The sequence below is a fragment of the Atractosteus spatula genome, unplaced genomic scaffold, assembly GCF_055471065.1.
Source record: "Atractosteus spatula isolate fAtrSpa1 unplaced genomic scaffold, fAtrSpa1.hap1 Scaffold_187, whole genome shotgun sequence".
Classification (NCBI taxonomy): Eukaryota; Metazoa; Chordata; class Actinopteri; order Semionotiformes; family Lepisosteidae; genus Atractosteus; species Atractosteus spatula.
This window is the reverse complement of record NW_028296749.1, coordinates 1-15,247: the sequence shown is the minus strand read 5'-3', so window position 1 is coordinate 15,247 and position 15,247 is coordinate 1. Positions and strand designations below refer to the sequence as shown.

General features: G+C 35.1%; 1 protein-coding gene across 1 annotated transcript; it reads left to right on the top strand.

The window, feature by feature from the left end:
- Window positions 1-11,595: 11,595 nt before the first annotated feature.
- On the top strand, window positions 11,596-14,966 carry LOC148808878 (myosin-2-like; the record flags this gene model as incomplete). The annotated part of the gene is made up of 11 exons (XM_088909349.1): window positions 11,596-11,657; window positions 12,155-12,370; window positions 12,520-12,663; window positions 12,743-12,899; window positions 13,147-13,174; window positions 13,264-13,375; window positions 13,472-13,564; window positions 13,645-13,708; window positions 13,819-13,917; window positions 14,642-14,745; window positions 14,828-14,966. Coding segments are annotated over exons 2-11 (1,144 nt in total), but the record flags the coding sequence as incomplete, so codon positions are not given.
- Window positions 14,967-15,247: the final 281 nt, after the last annotated feature.

The window sequence follows — 15,247 nt, the reverse complement described above, 5'->3', positions numbered from 1 at the left end:
CATATCACTCCTACACTTAAATTTCTATTTTGGTTGCCTGTAAAGTCTTAATATAATCGTATTTCATATAAGATCTTGTTACTGACTTATAAGGCTTTAAATAAATAATCTCCATCATACATCTCTGAACTTCTTCATGTTTACACTCCTTTCCGTAGGCTCCATTCAGATGAAGCTAGTAACTTGGACTAAATTGTGGACTTCTTTTGCTACGCCTTTGTTATGGAATGTCCTTCCTCTTACTCTACGAGAGACAAATTATTAGATTATTTTCAAATCTAAACCTTAAACTCACCCTTTTATTAGGGCCAGTGTCTGATTGCTTTATAGTTTATCCTGCATGTGTTATAATTTTCTTTTAATTTTCATTGTATTTTCTCTTTCTTTTTTCACTAAATACATCGTGCCTTGGTTTGGAAAGGCACTGTATAAATAAAAGTTAATATCTCATGGTTATGTTAGAAACAACATCAAATATAAACGCTGATTTCAGATTTCATTACACTTTAAATGATGATTTGTGAATAAAATGGATTTCCAAGTGGTATGCTGCAGCACAGTGGTGGAATCTGCACTAGAAGAAATCATACTAGAACAAAATGGTTAATTGAAACAATAGTTTTTCACAGCAGAAGGAACTGATATCACTGAATTGGCCAAGCGGGTCATAAAAAGGATTTGAAGTAACCAGCCTTAAAACCTGTCCAACCATTTAACATTTGTAAACATTTAGTGGCAGTGGTAGACCTACTGTAGGAAACAGAAGAAACAGGTATTAAACCTTATACATAGAGTGCCTGGTGGCCTCTGTGTTTTGTTCCACAAGAGCTGTTGGTTGCATAGTGAAATCTAATTATGTAATTGACCACATAGTTTTAATATTTCCATCCTGACTTCAAACTGTTTTATAGGTAACTGAACTTTTAACAAAGTGTTTAGTTATCCAGCATAAAAGACCTTAAAAAACATCCTAAATCTGTCTCCGTAAGAAAACTTTAATTCTGGGATCTGGGATCTGCTCCAACAAGACAATAGGCACCCCAGTAATTTGACAACCTGCTGCATGAGTTCCAGAGACAATTCACTAAAAAAATACATGGTGGCCTGGTCAAAGTTTACTTTTGATGCAGACTTTAAATAAAATATAATTTTGTTTAAAGCCTGCATTATCCCAACAATTTTATGCTGGGTAATAAAAATCATCCTCAACAAACACCACTGTGCTGTTTTCCAAAATGAACATTTGGAGAAAAACAAAATGCCAGGTTAAACAATTTATAGCTTTCATTAATTGACTTAACTAAGCAATACTTGTGTTCTACATGTCTAAAGTTATACCGAGACTATCTTCTGCTAGCAAGGATCAAACTGTGGTTTGTGTAAGATGATAAAAATAATAGTTGCTTTTATTATCTTCCACATCTGAAGCTTTTTGTTTGCCTTTTATTGCTAAGTAGGGCTTAATTAGGCTTGTATTATCTGGGGTTTATTTTCTTGTTTTGATTTACCCACTCATTTGTCAGCACTGCTTATTTAGCTTTCTAAAAATGAAACACATAATGTTTCAGCAGAAACACCCTCGCAGATGTATACAGTATACAAGTCTTAGGCTGAAAAATGTTGGGATACACTGCTGTATGCTAGCTTCAAAAGTCCTCACCTTTTCTTAAACTTCTAAAGGTCAAAAGTTAGCTTCAATCAACACGTGTTCTGGAGCACAGATCTGATTTCGCTAGGGAAACATGCAGCTTTCTACATGGGAAAGCTGACCCAGAGGGAATGTGTGAAGCCTCTTCAAAGGCAGAAGGAAGCCTACTTAAGAACCAAAGTTATACCATAACTTGTCAGCAGGGGCCAGTATAAGCCCTTCATACAATTTCAACATATTCTAGATTCATTTAATCAAGTCCCTGTCACCTCCTTGGCCACCTGCTACTGCTGCAGATGATGCTTTGATTTGTTGACCTCTAAATGAAAAACAAATTGATTAATTACAATGTGTTTTGCAAGGCAAAACTTTCATTTTGTGAAAGAAATGAGACTAGGGAGTTTTTGTATGTACTAATCTTACTTTTCTATAGTGATATATAGATCTTTATCTTTTGTTGCTGACAAAGTGTAATCACTTTAGGACAGCTACAAAATATAGGGATTAAATACAGATCGTTACCTCAACTACCCATCAACTGAATTTACTTTATCTCAAATTTATTCTTTTGCCTCATAATCAGGCAAGCATGTTCTGTTCTTCGCAATTATAGAACAAAGTTAATTTAAAGTCCATTAAGAAGTACAATGCTAGCTTTATAAGAACTCACTTTTTCCATTTGATTAAATTAATCAGATCATAAATATGCCTATATCACTTTCACTATTCTTAGGTAATGGCCCATAATTTAAACATTCCAGCCCCCGAGTCTCTTTGAAAATAGAGCAAAATTCCTGTAAAATTATAAAGCAGTTGCCTTTTCCATGCAGTGAGGTGACATTTCAGGGTTTTGTATCTTATGAGATGCATGAAAAGTATTTTGCAAATAATGCACCAATACTTATCACCTCTGTGGGTTTTTAAAAGATATGTAATCAGCTGTATTATTTTACTACTGTCTCCACAATGCAGTCTCTTAATACTGAACTACAAACATTATTATATAATTATTATATAGTATTATATAATTTTAAAATAATTATTTAAAAAAATAACCATAGAAACTTCTCTTGATTAATTTTATAGTTATTATTAAAATGGTTGTTACATCATGATTTCATGTATGAACAGTAGAGTAGGTTTTACATTATATTAAATGCATTGCTGAAGATTAAATGTATTAGTTATGAAACATACCTGTAAGTGTTTGAATCAATTGTATTTGTAATACACTCACGTTGTCTTTTCAAGGTCCGATAGGACATCCTTTCAAGTCAAGCATTTCCCATTTAATCTGATCATTCCAAAAGTTCATACATCCTTCTCTGCAAAAAACAACATCTGAGTTCTGGAAAAGCTTTACACCAACACTAAAAGGCAGCTAAAAAATCAGTTTTGACGTTGTGTTGTGTTACTGTGCTATTGAGGTGCAGTATCTGTCCATCAATGTTGTGAGAACATCTGGTTAGCACAAGTGGAAGGATGCCCTTACGATGTGACACTTTGGATAAGGAAATGGAAAGAATGAATTGTCTCATCCCAAAGGTTCTTGTGCCACTCTAAATCAAACTATTAATGGCAATATCATCTGTTACAGTACATGGCACTTTCTATACTAATGCCAACACATGGCCACAAATGGACGTAGGCCATATTCTGTTGCTGTTTTTAAACATTTGAAGAAAATGCAGGACATGAAACAGCTCTTCACAGCAAGAGTGTGACCTCTGGATGAAACTTTTACTTTATTATCTCCAATTATCTTACACTAGATCTGTAAAGGGAATACATTTAAGTTATAGATAATCCAAGGACAAAGACCTTTTGCTTTATTACTTGCCCATTTTGCAAGCTGACAAAGAAATTCTGATCAATGACAAACAAGTATAAAAAATATTTAACATATATTTGTAATTGCAATATACTCATCAGAAAAAAAGATCACTATGCAGATATTTTAGATACAGTATATGGATTTAAGGTATTGATTAGATTTGTCTTAATTTTGATTCAATGATTTTTTTATGACTGATCTTGACACACTCAAGTGACTTTGCTGTATAAGCACCAAATCATGTCATTAGTGAAAGGGCAGATTGGGCACTGTGGCTATTTAAGCAGTTGAATGTCAAGCCTGTTGAAAAACAGACAGGAATCAATGTTTATCAAGCAAACAATTCCTTTGTACCATTGGTACAGTACATCATGGTTTTGTGTAGACCACCCCAAGTCAATTTGTGTGGCAGAGATGTGATGAATGATATGCTAATTTTTATGTACAGCAGATCTCAACAGAAGTCAAAATATGATGTACAATGATCTAGTTACTACATGCATCCAGTAACACTGACTAAGTCTTGATTTCTTACTTTCTGTCCTTCCCTCAGGCCAATCCTGATGTGATTTCAGCGATACAATTCACATCATTATACATGAGATTCATACAACAACTTCTTGCTTTTTTAATTAGACTAACCAATTATTTTGTTATATCCGCTTAATTTTGAATCTCTCCTTGTGTGTTCATTTAAGGAATACCATCAGGTTGGCTAGTGACATGATACAGGACAACATGTGGTCCTAAACAGGCACATGCTTGTCCATGCTCTACAACATGAGCAGACACCCACAAGACAGCAGCATGTTGCACATGCTAAACACTTGTATACTAACTGTGTGTATGTCTACCCATGCTTCTAAACCTTAACTTTCAGAGTAGACCCCCTGCTTATCAACACTGAAAATGTAAAGTCTTAATCAGTATAATTAATTTACAACCATGTCTGTTCAATAAAATATCAGTAAGTCAATGCACCCACTACTAAATGAATGTGATTTTCTTTAGTTTTGTGAATGTTATGAGTTTCTTCTGATGCTCGGTACAGTACATTAAAAACACTTCCCTCCTGAAGTAGGCTGAAGTTGGTACTTCTCCAACAAATACAGGGGAAACTTGAATGGCAACTGATATTAATTTATTCTTTGGAATGGCAGCATCTCTGCTTTGGCACCAAGGAGACATTGACATGTAATATCGGGTTTGCCTATGTGTTACTTCAATATCTTTTGCCAGTGAAGGTGTAATGCTGAAGAAAATAGTGATGACAGATGTCATGCATTTGGCATCATAAATTACTTGTTTCGCATTTTAGGTGAAGAAAAGAAATATCAAAAGTCAATCTGTGATACAGAGGGTTCAGGTTGGTCTCACTGAACATCAGTGGCGTTAAAACTAGAACTTTATTTGCTGGGACAAAAAACATTGCTTGTCCTTCCACATATCTTTTGGGTAAAGACATCTTTCCATTTTATAAATGCTTCAACCAGTTTAGGGTCATGGGGAAGATGGAGCTTATCCCAACAAGCAACGGGTGCAAGGATACACCCTGGATGGGATGCCTTTCCACAGCAAGGCACATACAGACATGCATTCACTCACACTAGGGCCAATTTTGCCTGAAGCCAATTAATCTACCAGTATGTCTTTTGACTGAGGAAAGAGATAGGAGCACCTTGAGGAAACCCATGAAAACACTGGGAGAACATACCAGCTGCATGCAGACAGCACCCCAGGTCCAGAATTTACCCAGGGACCCAGTGCCATGAAGCAGCAATGTGAACCACTGCACCACTGTGCTGCTATACAGTGGCAATTTAAACCAATTTAAACAATCTGGACAGGGGTTCAGAAACAGGACAACAATATGATTTCTATAAATATGCCACTGTAGTATCGAGGTAATGATACAAACTCCAATAAAAATAATGTACACTATTAATTTAATTTTCCCCCCTATGTCATTAATATTCTACCGATGAAAACATTTTGCTGACATAAGAGTTAGTGATTAGGTTTACAATTATATTTAGAGTTGAGTTGTTACATTTTCAGCTGGGGTTTATTAAATTTTCACATAATCAGATCACTCAAAACCTACTTACAACTCTACAGCCTCCTTCTGACTCTATTAACAAGTGTGTATTTTAAAATGAATACCAATAATAATGATTTTGTAGATGTTTATAATTGAAAGGTTGAAAAGAATGGAAAATGAGACAAGTTTTACAAAAATTATTTGAGAAAAAGGTGTAGGAGGGAAATAGAACTAAATGCTCTTTCAAAAGAGGTCTGAATTTCAATGTACCATGGTAGCATTCAGTTATAAAAATACACAATAACTGGCAATGTGCTCTGAAAGGAATAATGTGTTCTGGAAAATTATCATTTTTATCCAATATCCAATATTTGTTCACTGCACAGTAATAAGAACCATATAGCACAGGCACATTCTGTATAATAAGACTGTAAAGCAAATCTCACCTCTTAACAACCTAATTAAATGAGCTATATGTATTTGAAAAAAGTTATGATTTTCTAAACATTCCCAGCCAAGAATAATCTCTTAGAGTACAGCTTTCAGTATTAAGCAAATACACTTTAACAATACTGGATGATCACAGTCTTATGAATTTCGTTTCAACTGACCTAATTAAACTAATTGATCTCTCTAATTGAACTACATTTAATTTAACCCTTTTAGCATGTTTTTGACATGTTTCTGTACAAAGCCTTAAAATTACCCTGCTGTGAATATATTGTTGCCAACAAACATAGATAACAAAGCTCTCTTCACTCTCCTCAATTGATTAAATGTTCCTTATTTCCAAAACAATTAATGATGTCCAAACTCAGGTGCAACGGTTCTTTGTCCAACAAAGGTCCAATAGGTTAATTCCCCAAACACAAGTATGGCATAATTAACCTCATCAACTAAGCTGGTTCTAAAGTGGTCTAGGGTTAAGGGTCTAGGGTTAAAAAACACTGAATCTTCTATTCAGATAATCTAAATGGATTAGCAATGGAAAGCCAGAATGCCTTAACTAAGGAAGAGTGATTTAAAGCATGGTTCACATTTCATAATTACATAAAGTGGTTATCCATTAATTAGTTTTTATATCCGTTTCACAGCTCAATGAGACTTAAGCTGAAAATAACGATTATAAACAAACCCTCTAAAAAATATGATTGCTTAGTAATGCAATATTATTGGCAATCCTACTGTGTTATTGCTATTTTACTGTTAAAATGTGAAATTAAGAGTAATTTAGCTTTGGAAAAATCAGTATTACAGTTAAAATATTTAATTGTACAAGCTGTAAACTGTACCTACAGTATAGTCAGCATTTATTTCTATTTCTCCCTATCCCCAGCATCACAGCTATCTTGCTAAAATTGTTCTTTCAAGGAAATGCATTTATGTTTGAATATTTGTTCCTTGTCAAACCACAAACATCTCTAAAAGAGGTCAAAACATTCTCAAATAGAAATAGTCCTTCATTTTTTTCCAAGTTACTGTAATTGATATTAACTGCTCTGGACTCTAAAGCATTTGTATCTATGTTAATGGTATGAGAAAGAGCCCCTTGTGTATTGTTCAATGTTGTTAAGTAAGGTGCAGTTGGGATTTGAAGCCACTGTACTATTAAAACTGCCAGTTAAGCTGTTGAAATATTTCCATCTGTCTCTGCTGCTTACTGTATGTCACACTAACACTCTCTGGCAGATCAGTGTCTCTTGGGGGTTCATAAAGAGTCTAGGAATTTAAAGAGCAGGAATGGCAGAGTATTGCTTGTACAGTATTTCAAAAGTCAACAACCTTTATCTCTTAGTTTGCCATTTTGTTTTGCTTTGCTGTTTTCTCATTGGACATTTTTAAATAAAATCACTTCATTAATCGGACACTGAAACATTCACAACATCTAAATGAATTATTAATACAAATAGAGCCTCACATTTATGCAATTCATTTTGCCACAATATCAGCCAAAAGTACCTTCTTAGAAAAAGTGGCCTGTGTATTCCACTTCACAACTTAATCTTTTAAAATTTCCTTTTTGAAGGAAATGATATACATGCCTTAAATAGCACTTTTCTCAATTCTTGTTAACTTAATACATTACCCACTGTGTCTTCCTTCTGCTGTTCAAGGTTTGCCCTTGTTCCCACTCTTAGTTGTTTCTCCACTAAAAGAAATCCCCACAAGCATCCTCGGATTTTGACTTAAATCAAAATCCTAAAAAATATTGAGTTTCTCAAGAAGTTTAAATGAACATATTTTGGTTCACCTTAAAAAGTCAAAGTGTGTGAACCTGTGAAAATCTCTTTAGTGCAACACATGGTCAAATTTCTGATTGTCAGTCACTTGGCCATCTGGGTAATTAATTTCACCATTGATGAAAAGAGGATAAGATTGTTTGCAACTTTGTTTATTATTGTTGAATATTCTATTTATCATTTGGCACAGTGCTTTATTTATTTTATGTTTATTAAAATAAAAAATACATACCCCAATTATCTATGACACTGCCTTTTTCTAATATGTCTGTCATGTCTTGAAATGCTTTTGTCTGCAGTGTAAACAATGGAAAGAATAAAAATGTTCCAGAGCTCTTTTGTCACAATGGTCACAGAGAATGAGGGTGAATAATTCAAAAGAAAAAATATTCCATAGTAACACACATGTTTGTTTCAGCTTATCACAGTCCAAACATTTTCTTATAGGCATAATATGTTATGCGAAATACGCTTACCTGATCCAAATGATATTAGCAAAATAAAGTTCAAATTTTACTTTCATAAAACACTGGGAACTCCCATTAAATAATAAAATTAATGGAACAGGATTATTAGGAACAGCCAGAGCAACTTGAAATGAATGTGGAATATTTTTCGAATTTTTTTTTAAGTATTTGTAGTTGTGAGGTAGTAAGAGGTCACTTTGAGAGAAAACAACCTATGAATTGAAAAACAAAATGTAAATCTGAGGCACATCTGGGCTGATCGGATAACTAGCACTCAGAGGGAGTGGAATTTCACATGTGGGAAAGGGGAGGAGGCATGGTAACACAGTGGTTACCTTTGCTGCCTTGCAGTATAGAGGTGAATGGAGTTTTTATGCTCCTCTGGGTGCTCCAGCTTTCTTCCTCAGTCTAAACACTTACAGTACTTGTAAGTTAATTGGCTTCTGGGGAAATTGGCCCTTGTGGGAGCATGTTTGTGTGTGCTCCGCAATACACTGGTGTCCCTTCCAGGGTGTATCCCGCCTTGTGCTCTTTGCTTGTCAGGATATGCTCTGGCTCCTCCATGACCCTGTATTGGACTGTAAATGAATGGATGGATGGAAAGTAGCTGCCTGATTAGGCATTCTAGATGCCCCTACCATGCAAGCTCACATTGCAGTAGTCCAATACTAATCCTGAACTTCCAGTAAGATCACCTCACTGGAGATTGCAGCCTTGATGAGGGTGATGTTATGTGGAACTGAATTCTAGGTTTCACCACTTCCAGACACATTCAGCAGGGTTGAGGCCTGTGGTCTGCTGTGGCCAGAGAAAGTAATAGAAGTCTAAGTTCTCCACTCAGTCCTGACTATGCATTGCCTGCATTGAGAGTCCATGCATGTGCCTTAAGGAGAATGTCTTATGAGTGATGTACTACTGTCCCCATATGAATGGTCTATGAAGAGATTAATCATATACAGCTACAAATACAAGTAGCTTCAAATTTCTTTGTTACCAATTCCACAGCAAAACTAAAATGAAATATATAAAAAAAGAGGTCTAGGTGAGCATTTCCAAACAGCTACAGTAAATGCAATATATACTTACTGGAGCCATATCAAGGTGATCATTAAAATAAAATGAAGGCTTGAATAACAAAATATAATGGGATACAGCACTGATGTGTAGCAATAAATATTTGGACACCTGTTCCAAAACATTTAACAAAAATAAAGAAAAGAATTAGATGCAATCTCTTTATATTGAAAGCAATTAGAACATAACAGAGTCTTCCTGTTATAACATACCTAACCTCCTTATGCTTTGTCCTTTGGATTAGATGTAAACCTTCTATTGCATTTGACGCTGTGGAAGTAGTTGCTTATTCTCACTTTCTTTGTTTCTATAAGCTCAATTGGATATACAGTATCTGTCTGCAGAATGCTTCACTCTAATATAACTGCATACATAAAAAAATCTCTTTTTGGTTCAAAAGAAACATTTAAACTACTGTACATCTAGAGAACTTGGTGTCCTGCATAATTTGTTTATAGATTATTTATGGGGTTTATTACAATGAAAAAAGCATATACTGTACCTCGGTCATAAATGTTTTCAGAATACAGAATTAGACCTTTTCAAGCAACTGGCTGAAAGAAAGGACATTAAATCATTTACAAATGAGTGTGATCCAAATATTTATGGTAACTCTTGTGAATGCTGAACTTGACTTAGTTTTGTTTCATATTCTTTGAGGAGTTGTATTGACAATGATCCATGCCAGTATAAAGAAACATGTTAGCAGAAGTTTAGGCCATGAGGATGGGATAGTCTGATTTTTTTCAAAATTTCCCCTGTTATTTCAGTAATGATTACACAGGGAAAGTGCATTTCCCTTTCTCAAATGCAAATATTATATTACAGCCAGAACACTTCAAAGTAATGGGTCTATAATAAGTTCACATACAGTACGTTTTATGGCACTGGAACACAAGGCAGTCTTCAAACAGTGCAACAGGCAGCTGACAAGGGATGATGCCAAATGAGTAACAGGGCAGAGGTGTCATCCAATTCATGCCATACATTTTCTCTGGAACAGAACTCAACAATTTGAGGACTGAAGGATACAGGGTCATATGTCACACTTATCCTTCTTGAAGATAATCCATGTTTATGAGCTACTTGATTTATGCATCAGTTTATTTTTGATATATTGTATGTCTTTTGGCACTGATCATCTCTATTCCAAAACAGAAATGGGTGAAGAAATGCTGATGGGGATTATGGTTGATACCTATCAGATAATTAGATATTAATATTAGCAGCACATATGTCTGCAATCATGTGTTTGATTTATCAAAACTTGTCTGTCATGGAAAAAACAGTTAAAGTATCCACAGACCATTGCTGCCAATCATACTGTATATATAACAATCCATGGCAGATACAGTATAACTTTTATAAAAAATACAGAATTTAAATTAAATTAATATAACCTCTATAAATATGTATCTAAACAGATATGTACATTGAATTACATTGTACAAATTACTTGCTTAAATGTAATTTTACATGCTTAAACACATAATGTAAAAGTACATTTTCTCTCTTCAGTGAGAGAACAAAAAGCAAATCACTCAGGACAGAATACATAAATGTTTTTTCTAATGCATAAACTGCTAAAATGTCAGCGTTTCGATGCCCTCAGTAATCGGTGAACTGTTAGTGTAACATTTATCTGAGATACAGTGTTTTTACTGCTGGTACTGTACATGCAGGAGGAAACAAGCGCGCCAAACAGAACATCAAACTGCGCGCTTAAACTACAGTAGGTGGAAGTGCAACCGTCACGTCTAAGAGGGAGGGCGTTCTATTCCTAACAGTATAGAGACATTAGAATGACATGTACATTTGCCATCTATACTGGATTTATGACAAAACTTCAGAAACATTTTAATGAGCGTACACACATTTCTGCCCATCTATAAAGTGGAAAAGTATCATTGGTACACGTGTTATGCCTCCCTTAAAATGTTTAATACCAAATATAGAGGTCAACAGTGATGCTGGCCAAATAATCCTTTATAAAAGCCATTTCATTCTTCCAGGCCCATGCTTTATGAACTGATCCTCTGTGGGTAAGAAAATCGAAACAAATATACTCTAATGTAGCAGATAATAAAGCATTAAAATATCGTAAATATTAAACTTTCTACAAGTCATACGGTGTGCAATACCCCTCCACTAATTTAGTTTGGTCGAATTTGTTGCAGGATTAATATTTAATTAACAGATGTATATGAATTTAATAGACATGCCGATAAAATTCTCTTGTTAATAGCAGGGTAAATAATAGATGCGATTTTACAGCACATTTGTAGAATAATGTGTCCTTTTCTAAAATTACAGAATTGAGGAATCCCGTATTTCTTGCCTGGGATCAGGGAGGGTAAGCATTTATCTATGTATCTTTTCTTTCTCAAGGTAATAGCAATCTACCTATATTTATAATACAAAATCTAACAGTATAAATAGTTAATAACCTACTTGAAATTCCAGTAGAAAACTTTTCAGTCGGTGTTTACTGTAGACCAGAGCGGTACATTCTACAGGTAATCATTAGATTAGAAATATAAATGAACTGACTAAAAGTGTCAAACCAGGTCAAACCAATAAATAGCAATTCGGGCCATTGGAAACCAGTTGCTAATTTCTACTGGGAACGACTGGAATTTCTAGTGTGGTTAAAAAAAAACACAATTTGGAAACAGAGTTCCCTAAGGGGGAACAAAGATTTCAGTATTAGACGCAGACCAATTCTGTTCCTTTGATAAGTAGGCAGTATTGAATTGTACTCAGTAATTCCATTTGGTTCCTACAACATAATTGAATACACTGTAACGTCTAGGTAGTTACAGATTTGTCAATAAATGTATTTCCTTTTAGTGACTTGCAGCAATGAGTTCTGATGCTGAGATGGCCGTTTTTGGGGCGGCTGCCCCGTTTTTACGCAAACCGGAAAGGGAAAGAATAGAGGCGCAGAACAAACCATTTGACGCCAAAACAGCTGTGTTCGTAGTGGAGCCCAAGGAGGTTTACGTCAAAGGCGTTCTCCAGAGTAAAGAAGGGGGCAAAGCCACCGTCAAAACTGAGGCTGGGAAAGTAAGTGTCATGCTGAAATCTAGGTGGTTACTGTAAATCTGCCTTTCACTAGCACTACTAAAACCAATGCTATGTGCATCACTGTCACGGCCTGTATTAACTATGAATTCTATTGCTACCATTTATCTTTTTCTTTTCTGAATTTTTAGACTCTAACGGTGAAGGAAGACCAAGTCTTCCAAATGAATCCCCCCAAGTTCGATAAAATTGAGGACATGGCAATGTTGACTCATCTCAATGAAGCTTCTGTGCTGTATAACCTCAAAGAGCGTTATGCAGCATGGATGATCTATGTAAGTACTGTTACAGCACTGTTATACTACAATTAATTCTTACTGCTACTATTTCTGATCTTATTGCTTTACCTTTCAGACCTACTCTGGGCTGTTCTGCGTTACTGTGAACCCCTACAAGTGGCTCCCAGTGTACAATCAGGAAGTTGTAGCAGCCTATAGAGGCAAGAAACGCCAAGAGGCTCCACCACACATCTTCTCCATCTCTGATAACGCCTATCAATTTATGCTCACAGGTACTTAACTCTTCTAAATAAGCATTTATATAGTTAGAACAATATGTTTTTTCAGAAGTATGTTTTTCAAGATATATAAATTTACAAATAAATATTAATGCAAATAATTATAGAAAGTATAATAATACAAAATATTGTAAAAGTACCTTTTTATGAAAAATGAATAATTAAGACTTTGATATGTTGAGCTTTAATATACAGTATAACATCAAAAGTTATATGCACTAATAAACCTTTTCTTTTACAGATCGAGAAAACCAGTCAATCCTGATCACGTAAGTACCTGATACATCTTAGTATTGATTCAGAATCAGACTCATATGATTAGTGTAGACTGCTAAAAAAAACATGATTTTATTTTCAGTGGAGAATCCGGTGCAGGAAAGACTGTGAACACAAAACGTGTCATCCAGTACTTTGCCACAATCGCAGCAATTGGGGACAAGAAGAAAGAGCAAACCTCTGGCAAAATGCAGGTTAAAAAATATTGCCTCTTTTTTACAAGCAGCATATACAGTATAAACCCTCCTGAAGCAGTTTCTTTGTTGATATACTGTATGTGTGTCCTATAGGGAACCCTCGAAGATCAAATCATTTCAGCCAACCCTCTGTTGGAGGCTTTTGGAAATGCCAAGACAGTGAGGAATGACAACTCCTCTCGCTTTGTGAGTTCTGCATACCACACAGTCTGATTCTCCTTAACGAAAGGATTCACAGTTCTCATGTTTTCCTGCTTTCTTTTCAGGGTAAATTCATCAGAATTCACTTTGGAACAACAGGAAAACTGGCTTCTGCTGATATTGAAACCTGTGAGTTTGAAATGTGTTCAGATTAAGTTTAATTTAGTGTTACATTCAGTACAGTACCTTACATCTACATTTTAAACATTGTGATATTTTCTTGTGGGATTTATTTTCAGATTTGCTTGAGAAGTCAAGGGTAACATTCCAGCTTTCAGCAGAAAGAAGTTATCATATATTTTATCAGATTATGTCAAACAAGAAGCCAGAGCTCATTGGTAAGGGCAAAAAATGTTTGTTGAACATTGTTTGTTGTGTGTATGGATTGTATATTCAGGAAAATTGCGTCCAACATCACTTCCCATATATGTTTGTAACAGCACAAAAACACATTTTCACAAATTTGTACTTTTATTAATTAATACAGCCTTATAGTTACAGTCATCTAAAAAGCTTTTATGTGCTATTATTATTTTCAAAAGGAGACAACATGAAATTCCCAGAAAGTTTGTCTGTGAAGTATAACAGACTTCTACAATTTCATGTTTACTGCAATTAAATTATGAATATTGCTATCTTTGTTTAGTAATCTACAGGAAATGTTTACTAATTCACTATTATACTAATTTACTTCAGATTTCACAACTCATAATGATTTTTCAATTAAAATATCTATCCATTTTGTAACCGCTTCTTCCAAGAAGCATGGGGGAGCCATAGCCAATCTCAGCAAGCAATGGGTATAAGCAGGATACACCCTGCTTTCCCAGATACGCCCATTTTTCCAGAAGCTAATTAACCTTCCAATATGTCTTTGGACTGTAGGAGAAAACTGGAGCACCTGGAGGAAACCCATGTGAAGAGAGAACATACTGTACAAACTCCACACAGATCCGGGTCATGAGTTAAATCCAGGCTCCGAAAGCTAACCTATGCTAATGCTAACTGCACCACTGTTTAAATTTAAACTATTCAAATTTTCATTTCTTTGCTTTCATTTAGAAATGCTTCTAATTACTACCAATCCCTATGACTATCCTTACGTCAGTCAAGGCGAGATCAGTGTTGCCAGCATTGATGATAGTGAAGAGCTGATAGCCACAGACGTAAGTACTGTTGGTTAGTGGAAGCTTTTCACATAAGAAATGCAGATGAAACTCACAAAAAACATTTTCATTTTCCCCCCAGAGTGCTATTGACATTCTTGGGTTCACTTCGGAGGAGAAAGTTGGCATCTATAAGATGACTGGCGCTGTGATGCACTATGGTAACATGAGGTTCAAGCAGAAGCAGCGTGAGGAGCAGGCCGAGCCTGATGGCACTGAGGGTAAATGTTTTTGATTTAATAGGCACAGCAATATGGACATGCACTGCCTATGAGAGATTGTGAATTTTTTCACTGGAAGGTGAATGCATGCCGTCAATGCTAGCTATATAAAAACAAGCAATATAGTCCTCATGGCTATATCCATGACATTCTTGATTATGATATGGAAATAAACACTCACTTTGACCCTTTTCATTTGTTTAATTCCAGTTATTTCTTGTGTTTTGTATCTTAGTTTTAACTTTTTAATGATCATTAATTCCTTAATTTTTCACTGTATG